The sequence below is a fragment of the Mesoplodon bidens genome, assembly GCF_964165515.1.
Source record: "Mesoplodon bidens genome assembly, chromosome: 5".
In the NCBI taxonomy this organism is placed as follows: domain Eukaryota; kingdom Metazoa; phylum Chordata; class Mammalia; order Artiodactyla; family Ziphiidae; genus Mesoplodon; species Mesoplodon bidens.
The window spans coordinates 3,719,933-3,737,775 of record NC_138161.1 but is presented as its reverse complement, the minus strand read 5'-3'; the positions used below and the strand labels follow the sequence as shown (position 1 = coordinate 3,737,775).

Here is a 17,843-nt window from a genome sequence, read left to right as displayed (position 1 = left end):
AGAGCTCTTTGCCCATTTAGATAGACTCCCACAGGAAATGAAGTAGAAAGGCAAACCCTGAATTCATCCCTGGCTGATACAAATGTTCATTTCTACTTTATCACAATTTAATCTTCCAACTCAACCAATGACACTTTCTCCAATTCCCATTTCAAATTACTTACACATCTACTGAGGATTTAGAAGTACACACACAGCCCGTAACTTGGTTTACAAGCTGAAGGGCCAGTGTCCTGAGGCCAACTCCTCATGGCCCCTTGGGCAGGACAGCCCTGCTACCCGGGCTCCTACCTCATGGGAGGCCCAGATTCAAGTGTGCACCCAGGGGACAACAGCGGGGTGAAGACACTGGCTTCTGCTGTCTTCCAGGAACACGACCATCTCCCTCCTGACCACGGACGACGCCATGGTCTCCATCGACCCCACCATGCCTACCAATTCGGAACGGTAAGCGGCTGGTGGGCTACGTCAGCTCCTTCTCGTGGTGTGTCTGACAGCTCTCTGCATGCACGGCAGGGTCTCCATGGTTGTTTTTTAAATTACTGCTGCAGGAAAATCTGAATTTACACCAAAGATGGGAGGGTCTGGGAAGGAGGCCGCTGGTTCCTTTGCAGAACTTGTCACTTTGCAAGAAAGTAGCAGCTCTAAGTGTGACCTTTCCGAGGCTCCACCGGAGCCCTCTGAGGGGGGCATTTACAGATGGGGAAACCGAGGCACTGAGTGGTAGTAGCAGAGCTGCCCCCAGTCCATCCGGGCAGGAGATTCCCCGACCAGGTTCCCTGGGCAGCGCTGGGCGTTGACCCCCTGGGGCAAGTCCTGGAGTTGTCAAGCACTGTCCACCGGCTACTCTGCCTAAGACGGCGGACATTTGGGAGTGGAAAGCCTGGGGGCCAGAGGACCGAAACCAGGAGAGACCTAGAGAGGAAAAGGCTTGGGCAGTAAACGCACCTGTGAACATCTGTAAAACAGCCCGGGTGCATGTGGCCGGAGGGAGGACAGGGGCTCAAAGCAGAGCCTCTCCCCTTCACGCCCACCCCTCTGCCCAGTGGCTGGCGAGGTCCCGGGTGGTCCACACTTTGTATTTGCAGCAGGGCCAGGCAGAATCCAGCCCACGTGCCCTGCGAGGCCAGAAGCAGGAGCATGATTGGGAGTGGGGTGCCCCTCGGGACCCCTGTTACCCCTGCCCCTCGCTGCATCCCCCTGCGAGGGACACGTGTCAATCCGGCCATCAGGGTGTGCCCCCCCGACTGAACCAGGCCAGCTGCTCTAGCCACAGGCGAGAGCATGCCCAGGCAGACCCTCGAAGTTCCCGGCCACTGGAGGGCCCTGGCCCCCTGATGGCAGCATGGGAATATTTGGGCTCCCATGATGGGGTCCCTGGGACCTCCGCTGTAGGTGCCCAGAAGGTTCCCCCGACCAAAGGTGTGTGCACACCTGAGCGCCCAGGGATGGGCACCAGCTCTTCTTCCTCTGTCCCCCGAAGCCACCTGTCAGCCATCCATGCCGGCCTGGGTGCAGGATGCCTGGCCCAGGCAAGGGCTCAAGACCCCGCAAAGACTGCCAGGCTTTGGTGCAGAAAGCCCGGCAAGTAACAAACCCTTGGGAGGTACAAAGTCCTAGAACATTTGAACAGCCTCCAGTGTCCTCCGAGCTGCGTGGCAAGCGGCCAGCACTGTCCTTCCCCAAGCATCTGGGTGCTTCCGCCCGGTCTCCCCTCCCCCTCCACAGCATCCATCAATCTCCTGAATTTTTTTTTCCCCTGAATTTTTAATTTCGTCATCAGGAGCTTCTGGCCCCACACATTCTGGCTCTGATTACACTCTGATTATCGGTTCCGGGCTCCCCGGAAGGAGCGATGCTAATTGAATCCCCAGAGGCTCCAGGAAGATTGTCATAAATTGTGGCATAAGCTCCAGCCTGACCCAGATGTGTATTCATAAGGGAAGTCACGAGTGACCTGTCACCCCTGACGTCCACAAGATACCACGATGTCGTCAGGGGGAAGCGCCCTGTCCGCGCAAGCCGGTGTCTGATGGGGCAAAGCTGCGTTTTTCCCGAATTAATTTCAAGCAGTTTGTAGTTTGTCGCTTCTGTTCTGTCTCCTCATCGTATCTCCTTTGGCTCTTTATTCTGTGCCAGCCCTTCTCAACGGGGGGCAGTTTGGTTCCCCAGGAGACACTTGGCGAAGTCTGGAGCATTTTGGCTGCCACGCCAGGGGATGGGGTCTCTGGCATCCAGCGGGCAGAGACCAGGGCTGCTGCTCTATGTCCCGCAGTGCCCAGGACTGGTTCCACCCCAGACTCACCTGCCCAAACGTCAGTGGTGGCAAGGCTGAGAACCGGTGGATGTGGTCCCCATGGCTTTCTCGTCGCAGAGCTGCCCGGGGTCCCCCAGGCCACCAGCCTCACGCACACCCCGCGGGGCTGGCTGAAGCAGAGCCCCCTCCCTCCCTCTCCCCACCCCCTCGGGGCCCCAGAACTGGCACTTCTGCAGGTTCCCAGGTGGCGATGCTGTGGGCCGGGACCTCCTTAATCACTGTTCTCAGCACTGGGCATCCCCTCCCCTGTCTCTGTCTGCTCCCCACATTTGAGATCATGGATTTCTCCTTTTACCAGCTGCCTCCATCACCTTCCCCCCGTCTGGGTCTGCTTCCCACTCTGCCCCTGAAAGGCGGCGTTCCCCAAGGTTCCCTTCCCGCCCGCTCACCTCCCCCTCCCGGGTCACACACGAGCCCCAGCGCGGCCTCCGATCTGTTCCGTTTGCTTCTAATTCTCCGGTCCCACGGTTCCAGCTGCCGTCGGGGGTCCCGCCCCCTCTAAACATGCGTGGTATAACCTAGTCCAGCCAAACCAGTGACCGTCAGCCCTGCCTGCAGGTTCAAACCACCAGGGATCATCAAAAAGGCTCTGGTGACCAGAGCCCCACTAGGACCCAGGAAATGTGGATTTTTGAGGGATTTTTTTTAAAGCTCACCGAGTGATTCCAACATGTAGCAAGGGTGAGAATCACTGGTGTAAAGTGGACAAAACCTAAGAAACTACTCTTGACCCCCAGGTGGGTGCTCAGCCTGCCAGTGACCAGAAGGTCACCTCTACCAGACACAGGGTTTCCCCTTCTCGGAAAGTGCTGGATGAATTTTGTTTCCTCCCGGAAGATGGTCAAGTCAGGTCATGTCCCTCCAGCTTCCTCCACCACTGAAGACCCTGCAGCCCTTCAGTCCAGCCTTGTCAACACCTGTACCCTGCCCCCAGCCTCGGATTCAGGAACCACCTCCCGGGAGAGGCTCCTGCAGGTGCCAGCTCGTCCACCTTGCCTGCTTTCTGCCCAGTTCACACTCGCAGGGGCCGCTTTTCACAGCCTCTTCTCCAAATTACAAGGGCTCTTGACTGTGACCACCTGGTTACTGATCAGAAGTCGGGGTCCTGGGCTTCCCTGGTGGCGCAGTGGTTGAGAGCCCACCTGCCGATGCAGGGGACATGGGTTCATGCCCCGGTCCGGGAGGATCCCACATGCTGTGGAACGGCTGGGCCCGTGAGCCATGGCCACTGAGCCTGCGCGTCCGGAGCCTGTGCTCCGCAACAGGAGAGGCCACAACAGTGAGAGGCCCGCGTACAGCAAAAAAAAAAAAAAAGAGAGAGAGAGAGAAAGAAGTCGGGGTCCCAGTTTTCCCATCTCTTACACTAAACTTTTCGGCTCATTTCAAACCAAATCTCATGACCTTCTGACTCTTCCTTCAAAATGCTTCTTCCCTTAACGATCAGAGAATGTTCAGACCAGCATTTTAAATAACCTGGTACATATTTACCTAAGTCAGAGAGGCTCTAACCTAGCAATGGGCTGAGTAGCTTCCTCTCTCTTTTGGAACTGATAAGAAAGGTGATTGATTGCTAATCACCCTCATTCCTAAAGACTAACAAACACAAGTAGACACATCCCAGCTTCGTTCATGTCACGCTCGGCGGTACTGAGCGTCTGGTCCTAGTGCTCCTTTCTGGACAAGGGGACATTGTGGATCCCATGGTGTCCCGCTGACCAGCGTGTTGCTTCTTGACCACCCTTCCGTTTCCGCCTCTGCTGCTTCAAGATCCTTGTTGAAGGAGAGACACAGACCCTTAAGCAGTATGGGGAAAAATGGGGCGTGTGGAGAGAGGGGAGAGCCAGGACGGCACGGCACACACGTGATACAAACGCTCCTTTATTTCCAGTTTTAGCCAAGTTGTGATACGTGAAGCTGTCCACCAGATGAAATGGCTGAGCACTTACAAGGATGGTGTGTGTGACCATCCCCTCAGCTGGGGAGAAATGCTTCCTGGATTCCGGCGCAGCTCCCACTAAACGTGTTTGAAAAGAGGCATTTTGGAAAAAGACAAATACAGGTTCAAGGCAAATGAAAAGTGGTTTATCTCAATTCTGTTGTTAAGGAAGAAATGATGAAGCTGCAACTCAATTTAGGCTGAGGCAGGAGTTTATTCAATCGTGGAAGCAACATAACTGATTCTGAGAACATTCCTGCTGCTGAGTGAAGAGGATTAAGGAGCCAAAGGCCAAGAGTGACCCTGGGGCGCCCGCTGTGGTCAGCGCCTCTGACACGGGGAGCGGGGGCGTTTCGGGACGCGCGGCTCCCTCTCTCCCCATCCACACCTCCGGCACCTCCTCTGTGGCACCTCCTCTGTGCCGTCACTGTCACCTCCGGCCAGCGCAGGCCTGTGGGGAGCAGGGGAGGGAGAGAGAAGAGAAAGAGGGGAAGGGAAGACCCCTTTCTGCGCCCCTCGGGCCTGGGATCCCGTCTCTCCACCCACTGCCCCAGCATCAATGCTGCTCATGGGGCTGAGGGAGGAGGAGAGAGGAGAGGTGACGCCCACCTCGCCTTGGCTCTCCGCGCCCCTCACCCCATCGCCGCAGCCCTGGCCCCGCCAGGCAGCACTGACACGTGCTCTGGATACGCCCCTGTTTCAAAGTCAGCCCCACACACGCGGTGGGCTTCAGGGAGGTCCCCCGCTTCCCTGAGCGGTGGCTCCTGGAAACCTGCAAGCTGGCGAGGCTGATGGCCGCTGGGAGGGCCCGGGGAGGGTGGACTCGCCCTGCTCGCCCCCAGTGTGAGGACAGAGGCAGCTAGTACCGCCTTGGCCAAGCCCCGCCCCAGCCGGGCATCTCACCTGCTCTACAGGTGGAGCCACACTTCAAACCGCGTGGATTCTGAGCAGGAGGTTCTGTGATCTCCCAGGACCCAAACACCATTATGATGAAATCTCTGTAGGGCATGTTCCCCAAGTCCCAAATAACCAACTTCCGGGGACCTTTCCCCAAGCAAGGTGCATGCTCCTGCGGGAGAGATGGGTGGGGGTGACTTGCCCCTCACGGGCTACACCAGGAGGAAACCCTCCTGGGGAGGCGGGACTCGAGATCACTGTGGGCTTGTCTGTGCCACGCAGTTGTTATTTTTATACTTTATTGGCATTTTAAATGTAAACAATCTTCCGTGTGCCCTATAACTGTTAAACCTCAGGTAGGATGCCCAGTTAGCCACTGTTAAGAGCCTGGTGTTTGATGTAACTCCTTCCAGAGTCTCTGTACTTTCTTTCCCCATCGCTGAGCTGATCTCCGTCTGTGACCCTGTAACTGGCCGTGTCTCCCTAACGAGATGCTGTGGGCCTCCCTCCCCGTCAGTTCTTGATCACTCATCCCCATCTTTTGGACAACTGAATGACACTCCACAGTTCAGCTAATGTGTCATCCGGCCCTGGCGGAGAGGGGCCCGGATATTTCTTAGCCATTCAGACGGCAGCATTCATGTCCTTTCCACGTGTACTTGACCGTGGAACGTGGGATCTGTGAGGGCAGAGTGTTCTTGTCTGATTCACTCTTTTTTTTTAAAAAATTATTTATTTATTTCTGGGTGCATTGGGTCTTCATTGCAGCGCGTAGTCTTCTCACTGCGGTGGCTTCCCTTATTGCGGAGCATGGGCTCTAGGCGCACAGGCTTCAGTAGTTGTGGCACGAGGGCTCAGTAGTTGTGGCTCACAGGCTCTAGAGCGCAGGCTCAGTAGTTGTGGCGCTCGGGCTTAGTTGCTCCACAGCATGTGGGATCTTCCCGGGCTGGGGCTCAAACCCGTGCATTGGCAGGAGGATTCTTAACCACTGAACCACCAGGGAAGCCCTGATTCACTCTTATATCACCAGAACCCGACCACACTGAGCACTCAGTGTAAAATGTGTTGAATGAATGAGTGTCATATGAAGGTATCCCTGTGTAAGATAACCAGAAGAGTTAATACTTTCATTCCTAGGTTCACATGCTGAGACAAAGGATTTTACATTTGAATCAGCGCTGCTAGGTTGCTTTCCCCTAGGTGATGGCAATCCGTACTCCCACTAGCAATACCTCTGAGACCCTGAGTCCCTGTGCCCTCGTAGCATTCATGTTACCAGGTTCTAAAATTTGGGTAAAAAAATAGCCTCTTTCTTGAGGTCCCTCTTTTTATTTTTATTAACTGTTATCAATGATGGCCTGTTCCTATTCTTTGCCTATTTTCCATTGACTTGTCTCCCCGCCACCTTTGCCAGAGGTCCTTGTATGTCAGGGACAGTGACCTTTACTCTGTCTTTCCTATCACCAGTATCCTCTCCCCACCCACTGTGGGTCTCATGATTACCAGTGGTGACATCACCAAGGTGCCAGTACATTTTCGACTGAGTTATTGACATCATCCTCTCTTGTGCACTTGGGGGATGCAGTCTCCAGGAGCTCAAAGCAAAAGAGGGAGAGCCTCCTGCATCAGTCAGGTGTCAGGACAGACCAGGACAATTCTGTGCCTTCCCAGCTGCATTCAACATGTTTATTTTGTTAACCAAATATGAACATTATAGAGGAGGTCCATTGTTTAAATGCTATATTTAAAGTATTTAGATTTCTTCTGAATGAGAAAGCTCAGACCTGCCAAAGAAATTCATTGTAAAAAGACCTAATTCACTGAATTCTAATTCAGCCCAAGTGCTTCTCTCTCGAACCAGATGTACATGAACATCTTTGACAGCATCTTACAGTGGAACTAACTGCCTTCTCTCTTGCAGGACTCCCTACAAAGTGAGACCTGTGGCCATCAAGCAGCTCTCTGGTAAGGCCTTGCTATCATTTTTTAAATTCAAAGAAAAAAAAAAAAAGCTCCAGGCTGCGCCTGTGATTGACTATGTATGAGTTAGGCGTTGAATCTGAAGCCCAGTACTGTTACAGAATCTAAAGCCGCGTACTGCTGCAGAGACAGCCATGCTCTGCCCTCCACAAACCCCCAGGATGCCCAGCCCCACCCCCTCCCACCCGGTCCTGACGACTTAGCAGACACTGGGTGACACCCCACTCTTGTCTCCCTGGGCCCAGTATCTGTCCTGACCATTCAGACTGTGAGGCAAAAGGCCAGCCCCCAGGATGCCTCATACAGTCAGGTGTGTTGTTTTCTTAAAATCCCATTTCCTTTTGGATCTTTGATCACATGTATGATTTATGCATAATAAAATGCTCCCATTTAAGTGTATATTTTGATAAGCTTTGAACGTTCTATACATCCTTGTTAACTACCACCAAAACCAAGACTGGGAACATTTACATCACCTGAAAAAGTTCTCTTGTGCCTCTTCCCGCTTAACCCCTGTCCCTCCGCTCCTGGTCTCTGTCAGCCACCAACCGCTCTTTGACACCATAGATTAGATTTGTCTTTTTGAGAGTTTCATAGAACATGAAATTACGTAACATGTGTACTCTTTTTTTGACTCGACCTGATGTTTTTGAGACTCGTTCATGTGTTGTGTGTATCAGCGATTCTCTCCTTTTTATTGGTGAGTAACGTTCCAGGTATGGCTGGACCACAGTTTGTTTATCCATTCACCTGTTGAAGGACATCTGGGTTTTTTCAGGTTGGGGACTTTTATGAATAAGGCAGCTGTGAGCATCCAAATACAAGCATTTATAGGGACATATATTTTTATTTCCCTTGGAGTCAATGGGATTGAATGGGCTTGGTGGATCACATGGTTAAGTGTATGTTTCACTTTATAAAAAGTACTGCCAGGCAATTTCCCTGCACATCTTGCATCCCCACCCATAAGGTACGAGCGCTCCCGTTGCTTCACAGTCTCAGTGGCACTTGACATTGTCAGTCCTTTTTGTGTTAATCAATTCTACTGGGTGTGGAGTGGTACTGCATTTGGTTTTAATTTGTGTTTCCCTAGTGATTAATGATGGTGAGTAGCTTTAACGTATTTACTGGCCATTCTTAAATCTTCTTTTATGAAGTATTTGTTCAAATCTTTTCTGATTTGGTGGTGGTGGTGTGGGGGGGGGTAGTTTTCCTTCTTACTCTTGAATCGAAAGCATTCCTGGTATATTTGGGATACACACCTTTTGTCAGGTAGATATTGTAAATATTTTCTCCTGGCCTGCAACTTGCTTCTTCATTTTCTTATGAGTGTCTTTCAATAACGAGAATTAAATTTTGATTAGGCCCAATTTATCAATTGTTCTTTTATGGTTTGTACTTTTTGTGTCCAGAGAAATCTTATTTTATCCCATAGTTGTGAAGTTTTCTCCTCTGTTTTCTTCTACAAGTTTTATAGTTTTAGCTTTTGCATTTAGGTCAGTGATCCGTTTTGAGTTAATTTTTGTGTATGGCCTGAGGCAAAAGTTGAGGTTTATTTTTCTTTTTAAAATTTAATATTAATTTAATTTTAATTTTTTCAAAATTGATGTCTACAGAATAGAATTTTGATGCCACCCATACTGCACTGGATGGTGTGTGAGTGAGGCCCTGATGTTTCTGTGTCTCAGGGTCTCATCTTTAAAGTGACAACGTTTACATAGGAGCACTGGTTGCTTTAAATATTTTTATGCCTGAGTAGCTCTTCATGAAAACTCTTAATTCAGTTCTTTTGATAGTAGATGTTAGAATAAAATATGAGTTCTAACTTTTTTTCGTATGAAAATAACTTTCTTTTTTTTAATAAATTTATTTATTTATTTTTGGCTGTGTTGGGTCTTTGTTGATGCGCACAGGCTTTCTCTAGTTGCAGTGAGCAGGGGCTACTCTTCGCTGCGGTGCGTGGGCTTCTCATTGCGGTGGCTTCTCTTGTTGCGGAGCATGAGCTCTAGGCACGTGGGCTTCAGTAGCTGTGGCACACAGGCTCAGTAGTTGTGGCTCACGGGCTCTAGAGCACGGGCTCAGTAGTTGTGGCGCATGGGCTTAGTTGCTCCGCGGCATGTGGGATCTTCCCAGACCAGGGCTCAAACCCATGTCCCCTACAGTGGCAGGCAGATTCTTAACCCCTGCACCACCCGGGAAGCCCAATAACTTTTTATTAACATAAAAAGCACTTATCAAGCCCTTGACTTAACAATAAACTTTATTATTGTTTTTTGTTGTTGTTATTAACTAGATCCTCGACTTTATTCAGGCTTCACTAGTTTTTTTCCTGATGTCCCTTTCCTGATCCAAGATTCAATCCACACGTAGTTTTTATGCCTTCCAGTCTTCTCTGGTCTGACAGTGTCTCCGATGTTCCTTGTTTGTCATGACCTTGGCAGTCTTTAAGAGTCTGTAGAATGCCCTTCAATCTGGGCTTGTCTGATGCTTTTCTCATGATCAGCCTGGGGATGTGGGTTTTTGGAAAGAATACAAGGAGGCCATAGTACCCACATGAATCACTGGCTTCTTCGCTGTAAAGTCACTATTTTCCCCTTTCCTTGCTCGATTCTTTGGAAGCAAGTCCCTAAGTATAGCCCACCTTCAAGGGAGGGAGAAAAGAATTGAGGTTCACTTTCTCAGATATCCATTTGTTCCAGCACCATTTGTTGAAAAAAACTATCCTTCCCCCCATTGAATTATCATGGCACCTTTGTCAAAAATCAGTGGACCATAAATGTGTGAGTCTTACTGTCAAGCTCCATTAATATCCATGTCCATCCTTACCCGATGCCTCACTGTCTTGGTTTCCTAGGTTCCTAGTAAGTCTTGAAATCTGGGAGTGCAAGTCCTTGGGTTTCATTCTTATCTTTCAAAAATGTTTTGTTTACTCCAGGTTCATTTTATTTTCAAATAAATTTTAGAATCAGTCTGTCAGTTGCTACCCAAAAAAGTCTGCTGGGATTTTGATTGAAACGATGTTAAATATATTGACGATTTGGAAAGAACTACTATCTTAGTAATGTTGAGTGTTCTGATTCGTGAATATGGTCTCTCTCAATTTATTTGGGTTTCCTTTAGTGTCTCTCACTAATGTATTATAGTTGTCAGTGTAAAGTTCTTGAATGTATATTGATAAATTTATCATGAAGTGTTTCATATTTTTAATGCCACTGTCAATGGATTTTTTAAAATTTCAATTTCCAGTAGATTTTAGTTTAGAGAAATACAGTTGGCTTTTGTGTACTGACCTGGCTAAACTCACTTATTAAGTCTAGTATCTTTTTGTATATTCCCTATGATTTTCTACATATGCAAAGATAGAATTGCTTCTTCCTTTCAAATCTGACGCCATTTATCAGATTCTTTTTCTTGCTTTATTATACTAACTAGGATATCTAGTACAATAGAAGAATTAAAGGTGTGAGTGAAGATTCTTGCTTTGTTCTCAATCTCAGAGGGAATGTATGAAGTTTTTCAACATCAATTTTGATGTTAGCTATAGGGTTTTTTGGTGAATACCCTTTATCAAGTTGAGGGTTTATTTGTTGTTTTTTTAAAATTTCTCATCCTAATGTGTTGAGATTTTTAACCATAAATTGGTGTTGGAATTTGGAATTTTGTCAAATGCATTTTCTGGCTATTTTGAGACCATCATGTTTTTTTCCTCTCTCCAGTTAGTAGTGAATTTTACTGATTGATTTTAAAACATTAAACTAAGCTTGCATTCCTAGTATAAACTCCATTTGGCCATGGCATATTTTCTTTTTGTTTTGGATTTAATTTACAAATATTTTGTGAAGGATTTTTGCAACTATATTAATGAGGGACTTTGGTCCATAGTTTTCTTTTCTTATAATATATACATCTAGCCTCATAAAATGAGTTGGGAAGTGTTCCACCCTCCTCTATTTTGTGGAAGAGTTTGTATAGAGTTGGCATTATTTCTACCTTAAATGTCTAATAGAATTCACCAATGAATCCATCTGTGTTTGGAGTTTCTTTTGGGAAGGTTTCAGATTATGAATTCAATTTAATAGGTACATTCAAGTTTTCTATTTATTTGGGTATTAATTTTAGGAAGTTGTGTCCATTTCACCTAAGTTTTATCTAAGAATATACTGGTATGATGTAGTTTGAAATATGTCTTTGTTATCCTCTTTAGGGGATTGTAGTGAAATTCCCCCTTTCTTTCAAGATATTAATAATTTATATCTTCTCCCTTTTTAAGTTGATCAGTCTAACTAGAGATTTATAAATTGTATTGATTTCTTTTTCCAAAGAAATAAGTTTCTTTGGTTTTCTCTATTGTTTGTCTGCTTCCTGTTTCATTGATTTCTTCTCTTATGTTTATTATTCCTGTCCTTCTACTCATCCAGATCTAATGTGTTCTTCTTTTTCTAGCTTCTGAAGGCAGAAGCTTGGATCATTGATTTTAGATCTTTCTTTTTTTAATAATAATGTAAAGCTAGAGATTTCCCTTGAAGCATACTTTAGCTGTATCTCATAAATTTTGATGTGTTGTGTTTTCATTTTTATTCACCTTCAAATATTGTCTAATTTACCTTGTGGTTCCTTTTCTGATCCATTTGTTATATAGAAGTATATTATCTAATTTTCAAATATTTGGGTATTTTCCAGTTATCTTTCTGTTACTGATTTCTGTTCATTCCATTGTGACTATGTAACTTAAGTCTTTTTTGATTTATTGAGATACATGGTGTATCTTGGTGACTGGTCCATGCACACATAAAAAAGAACGTGTACTGTCGTTACTGGATGAAAGATTCTATAAATGTCAATTAGGTCAAGTTAGTCAATAGTGTAGTTCAAGTTTTCTGTATCTTTACATATTTTTTGTCTGCTCGTTCTATTGATTACTGAAGGATGAGTATTAAAATATGTAACTCTGTTGTGGATGGGTTGTTCCATTTCTCAGTTCTCTCAGGTTTTGCTTCATGCTTTTCAATTTCTGTTATTGGACACATACTTATTTAGGATTGTTGTGTCTTCTTGATGGATCAACCCCTTTATTCTTATGAAAATTTGCCCTTTATCCTTGGTACTATTCCTTGTTTTCAACTCTTCTTTATCTCATGTTATTATAACCACTCCAGCTTACTTATACTTAGTGCTCCTATGCCATACCCCTTTCCATCTTTTTACTTTTAATGTCTTTATATTTGAAGTGGAATTTTTATATAGGTGGCATTATCAATTCTGGCAAATTAAGCTTTTTAATTAAGTTTTTAAGCCATTTACATTAAATGTAATTAGTCATATGGTTGGGTTTAAATCTACTTCCTTGTTACTCATTTTCTATTTTTCTCATTATTCTTTTTGATATTTTTCCACTCTTTCTACATCTTTTGGATACGGAGCATTTTTTAATTCCATTTTTTTTCCTCCACTCTTGATTTATGAAGTGTACTTCTTTGTCTTATCTCTTTGTGGCTGCTCTTGATGTTCCAATATGTACCATCAACTCATCACAGTCTGCCTTTCAGTTCCATTACCCCACTTCACAGTAATGCAAGACTCTCAGAATAGCATGATTCCATTTCTCCTACCTCATTCTTTGTGCTTTATGTCATACATTTTACTCCTACATATGTTTTAAACCCCATGATACACTGTTATCAATTTTTGCTTTCAACAATTATATTTTTTTCTTCATGTCTTTGTATATTCATGTTTGCCTCTTTGTTATGTTGTGGATCATCTGGATTTTGTTTTCTTCCATTAAAGAGCATAGGCTCTGTCCTGGCAGACAGTTAAGCTACTTACAAATCAGTTTGATGCCTTTGAGACCTGTCTTTTAGCTTTGGTAGGACGGTTCTAGAGAACCCCTACTCCAGGGAGAGTTCCATCCTGCAGCTGAGGCGCCATCCCTGTGGGGTCTCCACTGACGTCCTGGTGACCACCAAGCATTCCTGACTCCAGCTCTTCGGAGCTCAGACATTTGGAAATGAGGTTTGAGGTTGCTGGGGGCAGGTCATGTGGGACCTTGAAGGTCCATGAGGAGCTGGTGCCATGGTTCCCATGTGGGAAGGGCAGGGGAGGTGGTGAGGAGTGATCAGATCCTGGCGTGTTCTGAAGGAAGAACCAGGCTTATTTCCTGACTGAGTGGAAGTGGGATGTAGAAGAAAGAGCAGTCAGAGAAGACTCGGGGGTCCAGCCTGAGCCACAGAAAGGATGGAACAGCAGCCCCGTGAGGATGTGAGCTGAGGGTGACGTGGGCTCAGGGCGGCAGCGGGGCTGGGGGTGCGTGGTTTGCCTGTTGGACATCAATGTTGGGTAGATGGGTCTGGGGGAGCCGTCACACCTGAGCTGGGGAGGTGATAACGTGACACTGGACTGTCAGTGTGGGTGGTGTTTGCAGCCATGGGCCTGATGAGCTCCCCAGTGAGGGAGGGACCGAGGACTGAGCCCTAAGACGCCACACTGGGGGACAGCATTCCCTGCGCTGGCCGCTGACGACTTGGCACCATCCAGAAGAGGGTCCCTTTAAAGAACAAAGGGGAAAATAACAAGCCGAGCAGGTGGACAGGACAGCGATGAGCTTCCAGAGAGGAAGACTGGGGGGCGTGGCTGCGTGATCAGATGTTTGCACGGTCCTTGCTAGAGGAAGAAGAAAGAGGGTTTTGTGTGACTCTCTGCCCTTTGGGAATTGCTCGTAGGAGTCTTTAACTCTTTGAGCTTCTCTCTCTGGAAATAGCCTTCCGTCTCGCATCCATCAACACCTGGCCTGGCTTCCTGGAGCCTCTCGGCCTTCACCCCCGCTCAGTAACCGGTTCTGGCCATGCAGCCCTGAGTCAGGGCCTGTAAGGAGCCCCACCGGCCCTGCAGTCGCCAGGCCGCATTCACGATGGCGGGAAAAACAACCTCAGGAGAGGACTCAGAAACCTTGTGTCCAGACTTACATGCAGCTGCCGGGGCCCGTGGGCCTGGCCTTTGCTGGGGGCCCCACCGTCTCTGCTGATCCTCTGAGCCTCACGTGTCAATAAACGCTCCTAGCGGTCCTGGTGGGGCCAGGCAGTGCAGAAATGCCCCAGTCTTCCTGTTTTGCTGTTTAAATATTAGGAAACAGTGAAGAGAAGAGTATTGTGAAAAACATGACTTGTCGTAGAAGAGAAGGACGGGCCAGTCCTGACCCAGCCACCACGTGTATAAGAAGGCCAGCCACCGTCCAGCTGCAGATGTAAACGCAAAATACACACTGAATTTTGAAGACTCAGCATGGAGAAAAGGAATGTAAGATATCTCATGAATAATGTTTATATTTCATGTTTTCTTATTGGGATGTAATTCACACAGCATAAAATCCACCATTTTAAAGTGCGCAAATTCAGTCGTTTGTAATGTATGCACCTCGTTTTGCAACCATCACCATTCTCTAATGCCAGAAGGTTTCCATACCCCCAAAAGAAGCCCCATAGCTGCCAGCACCTACTCCCATCCCCTCACCCTGTTCCCTGGCAACCACTTGTCTGCCTTCCGTCCCCGTGGGTAGGCCTGTCATGGACGTGTCGTGTAACAGGGTACGTGGCCCTTTGTACCTGGCTTCGTTCGCTTGGCCTGATGTAGGCGGGGTTCCTCTGTGTTGTAGCGAAGGTCAACGCTCGTCCTGTTGTGTGGAAGAGCCACGTGGTGTTTTCCACTCATCAGCTCGTGGACAGTTTGGGGGTTTCCACTTTTTGGCTAATGTAAATGATGCAGTTTTGGACAGGTGTGGGCAAATTTTCCTAGGAATGATACATGTTGAAATGAGATATTTTTGAGATAAGTTGGGTTAGATAAAATATTTCAGTTAAAAAAACAAGAGCCCAGCCACCTTGGAGGAAGGGTCTAAGAAAAGAGCACATGCAGACTAAGGGCTTCCTCCTCTGAGTCCCCTGCCTGTGGACTCCCTCTGCATGGGAAGCTCTGAGGGCTGACGCCCCGAGAACGGTCCTCCTGCCAGAGAGGGAGCCGCGGGCAACAGTTTGGCTTCCTTGCCCCTGGGTGGAGCGGTGGGGACCGTTCATGCATCGAATATGCAGTTGCCCAAAGGGACCCCAGAACGATCAGCCCAGATGCCCCTGCTCATCGGCTCACACTTCCCTGCTTTTCCTCCGCTCCCCACACCCCCCAGCTTTCCTGGGACCACCTCCACGTGCCCTGCTGGCCCCTGATTCCTTGTCTCCAGGTCGGCTTTGGAAGATCCAAACCTAAGAAGCAGGGACCGTCCAGCTGCCTTCGTTCAGGTGTCAGTTGGGTGAAGTGGTCTCAGGAAAGCGACTGACCATGCTACACTGCAGTTACCCTGCGAAGTAGGAATTAGGATACACACCCGCATGGTTCTTACGAGGATAAATGAAGTAATTCATACAAAATGCTTAGCACGGGGCGTGCCGCTTGGGGAGCGCTCGCTAAATGGTGCTATCATTTACAATGACCTAGAGGACACGTTTGCATGGCTGAAGCTGCGTCTCTCTGGAATTGCTGAATTTTCATGGAGCCAGGACTGCTTCCTAAGGTCTGAACCTGCACGTGGAGGGCTGGCTCCCTTTTTCACTTGCCAGTCGAGTTAATGCTTGACATTTGAGCACAAGCATGGTGCTTAGAAGAAATAATAATGCTTCTTAATAATATTTTTTATTTTTAGTGCAGTTTCATTGCCCACAGCTTGGTCATCGTAGCCTTAGTCATCTTTACTTGTATTCTTTTGAAAACAAAAAGGGTTCAGTGTACAAAATGAAAGCTCCTATTCTCCTGTGATGTCTCTTAGGGGCTTAGCACACTTCTGTTTTCTTTAGCTTTATGGAATTGCGTGTTCACCTGCTCCGTGGGGCGGTCTAGGCGACAGCAGGAACACTGAGCACATCACTGTCAGGGAGGCGGGTGGCAAACGGTAATACGGGACACAGAATCACCATGTGATGACTACAGAATCTGGTCCAGTCGGCCCTTGGTGTCCGCGGTCCCACATCCACAGATACGGAGGGCCGACTAAGGGTACCAAAATCATCAGCAGATTTTGCTGTCCTTGGGGGCAGGGGTCTTGGAACCAATCCCCTGCAGATACCGAGGACTGACCATACCTCTAGGAAGCAAAGCAAACGCTCTCCGCCGCTAGGCATCTGCAAAAACCAGGCACACACATATTCATGTCCCCTCTAACTGTGCGGTGAGATGCACAGACATAAAGGGTACCATCTGATGAACTTCCATAAAAGAGCACACGCGTGTAGCCACCACACCAGTCAAGACAAAGAACGTTTCCATCTCCCCAGAAAAATTCCCTTGTGCTTGTCTTCGAATCTGTTCCCACGCACCATGAGAAACCACTGCTTCTTTTGCCGCAGGCAGATTGCTTTTTCCTGTTCTTAAATTTCATGAGAATGGAATCACACAGAGTGAGCTCTTTGGGTTCTGCATTCTCTCGCTCAGGATCATGTTTTTAAGGTTCATGCATGTCGTTTATTTACTTTGTATCGCTGAGTAGTATTCTATTTCATGAGCACTCCACCACTGGTCATTAATTCTCCTGTGGATGGACATTTCCTGTTTAGGGTTAAGCTACGGTAAGCATTGTGCACGTCTTATTATGGACATACTTGTCAGTTATCTTGGGTAATATCTAGGAGTGATGTTGCTGGTTCGTATGCCAACTGTCTTCCCAGGTGGCTGTACCATTTCTGTTCCCACCAGTAATGTATGAGTGATCCCGTTGTCACATCCAACCCAACACTAGGCCTTCTCAATGTTTTTAATTTTAGGCACTCAAGTAGGCGTAGAATCATATTTCACTATGGTTTTAATTTTACATTTCTCGGATGACTTAATAATTGTTGAGCATGGTTTCCTGTGCTTATTGGGTACTTGAATATCTTACCTCGTGAAGTGTCTGTTCCAAGTATTTTTGTGCAGTTTTTAGACTGTTGTATTAGTGTTTATCACTGGTTTATAAGAAACCATATATTCTGGATATAATTCATTTGTGAGATGTATATATAGCAAGCATCTTTTCCCAGTTTGTGACTTACCTTTTTCATTTTCTTAAAGAGGTCATTTGATGAGCAGAAGTTTTTAACTTGATGAAATTAATTGAACAAGTTTTCTTTTATGTGTAGTACCTTCTGTGTCTTCTTTAAGAATCCTTTCTCTACCGCAAGGTCATGAAGATACATTTTCAGGAAATTTAGGGTTATAGCTGTTATATTTCAATCTGTGATCCATTTCAAATTAATCTTGTGTACGGTGTGAGGTAGGAGTTGATGGTCTTTTTTTTTTTTTTTTTTCCATACATGTACCCAGTTGTCACAGTATTCCTTGTTAAAAAAGAGTTTCTTTTTTCCATTGAACCACTCTGGAATGTTTATTGAAAATTAATTGACTCTCTATGTGTGAGTCCCTTTCTGGACTCCATGTTCTGTTTCATGGATCTGTTTGTCTGTCCTGACACCAAGACCACACTGGCTTAATTGCTAGAGCTTGGAATCCGGTAATCTTCCACATTTGTACGTCTTTTTCGGTTGTTTTGGTTCTATGGGTCCTTTTCTTTTCCCTACAAATGTTAGAATAAAGAATCAACTTGTTAATTTCTTTCAAAAAGGCTTCTCTACTTAAGCTGGGATTGCATTCAATATACAGATTAATTTGTGAATAATAAAATCTAAACAATATTGAGTC

General features: G+C 46.8%; 1 protein-coding gene across 1 annotated transcript in view; it reads left to right on the top strand.

The window, feature by feature from the left end:
- PDE9A (phosphodiesterase 9A) overlaps positions 1-17,843 on the top strand; it is a gene marked incomplete at its 5' end in the record, with an annotated part of 90,928 nt that overhangs the window by 26,633 nt on the left and 46,452 nt on the right. The window contains 2 exons of the mRNA XM_081234809.1: positions 370-447; positions 7,072-7,115. Coding sequence (XP_081090935.1) covers positions 370-447; positions 7,072-7,115 — 122 coding nt within the window. The remainder of the gene's footprint in view (positions 1-369; positions 448-7,071; positions 7,116-17,843) is intronic.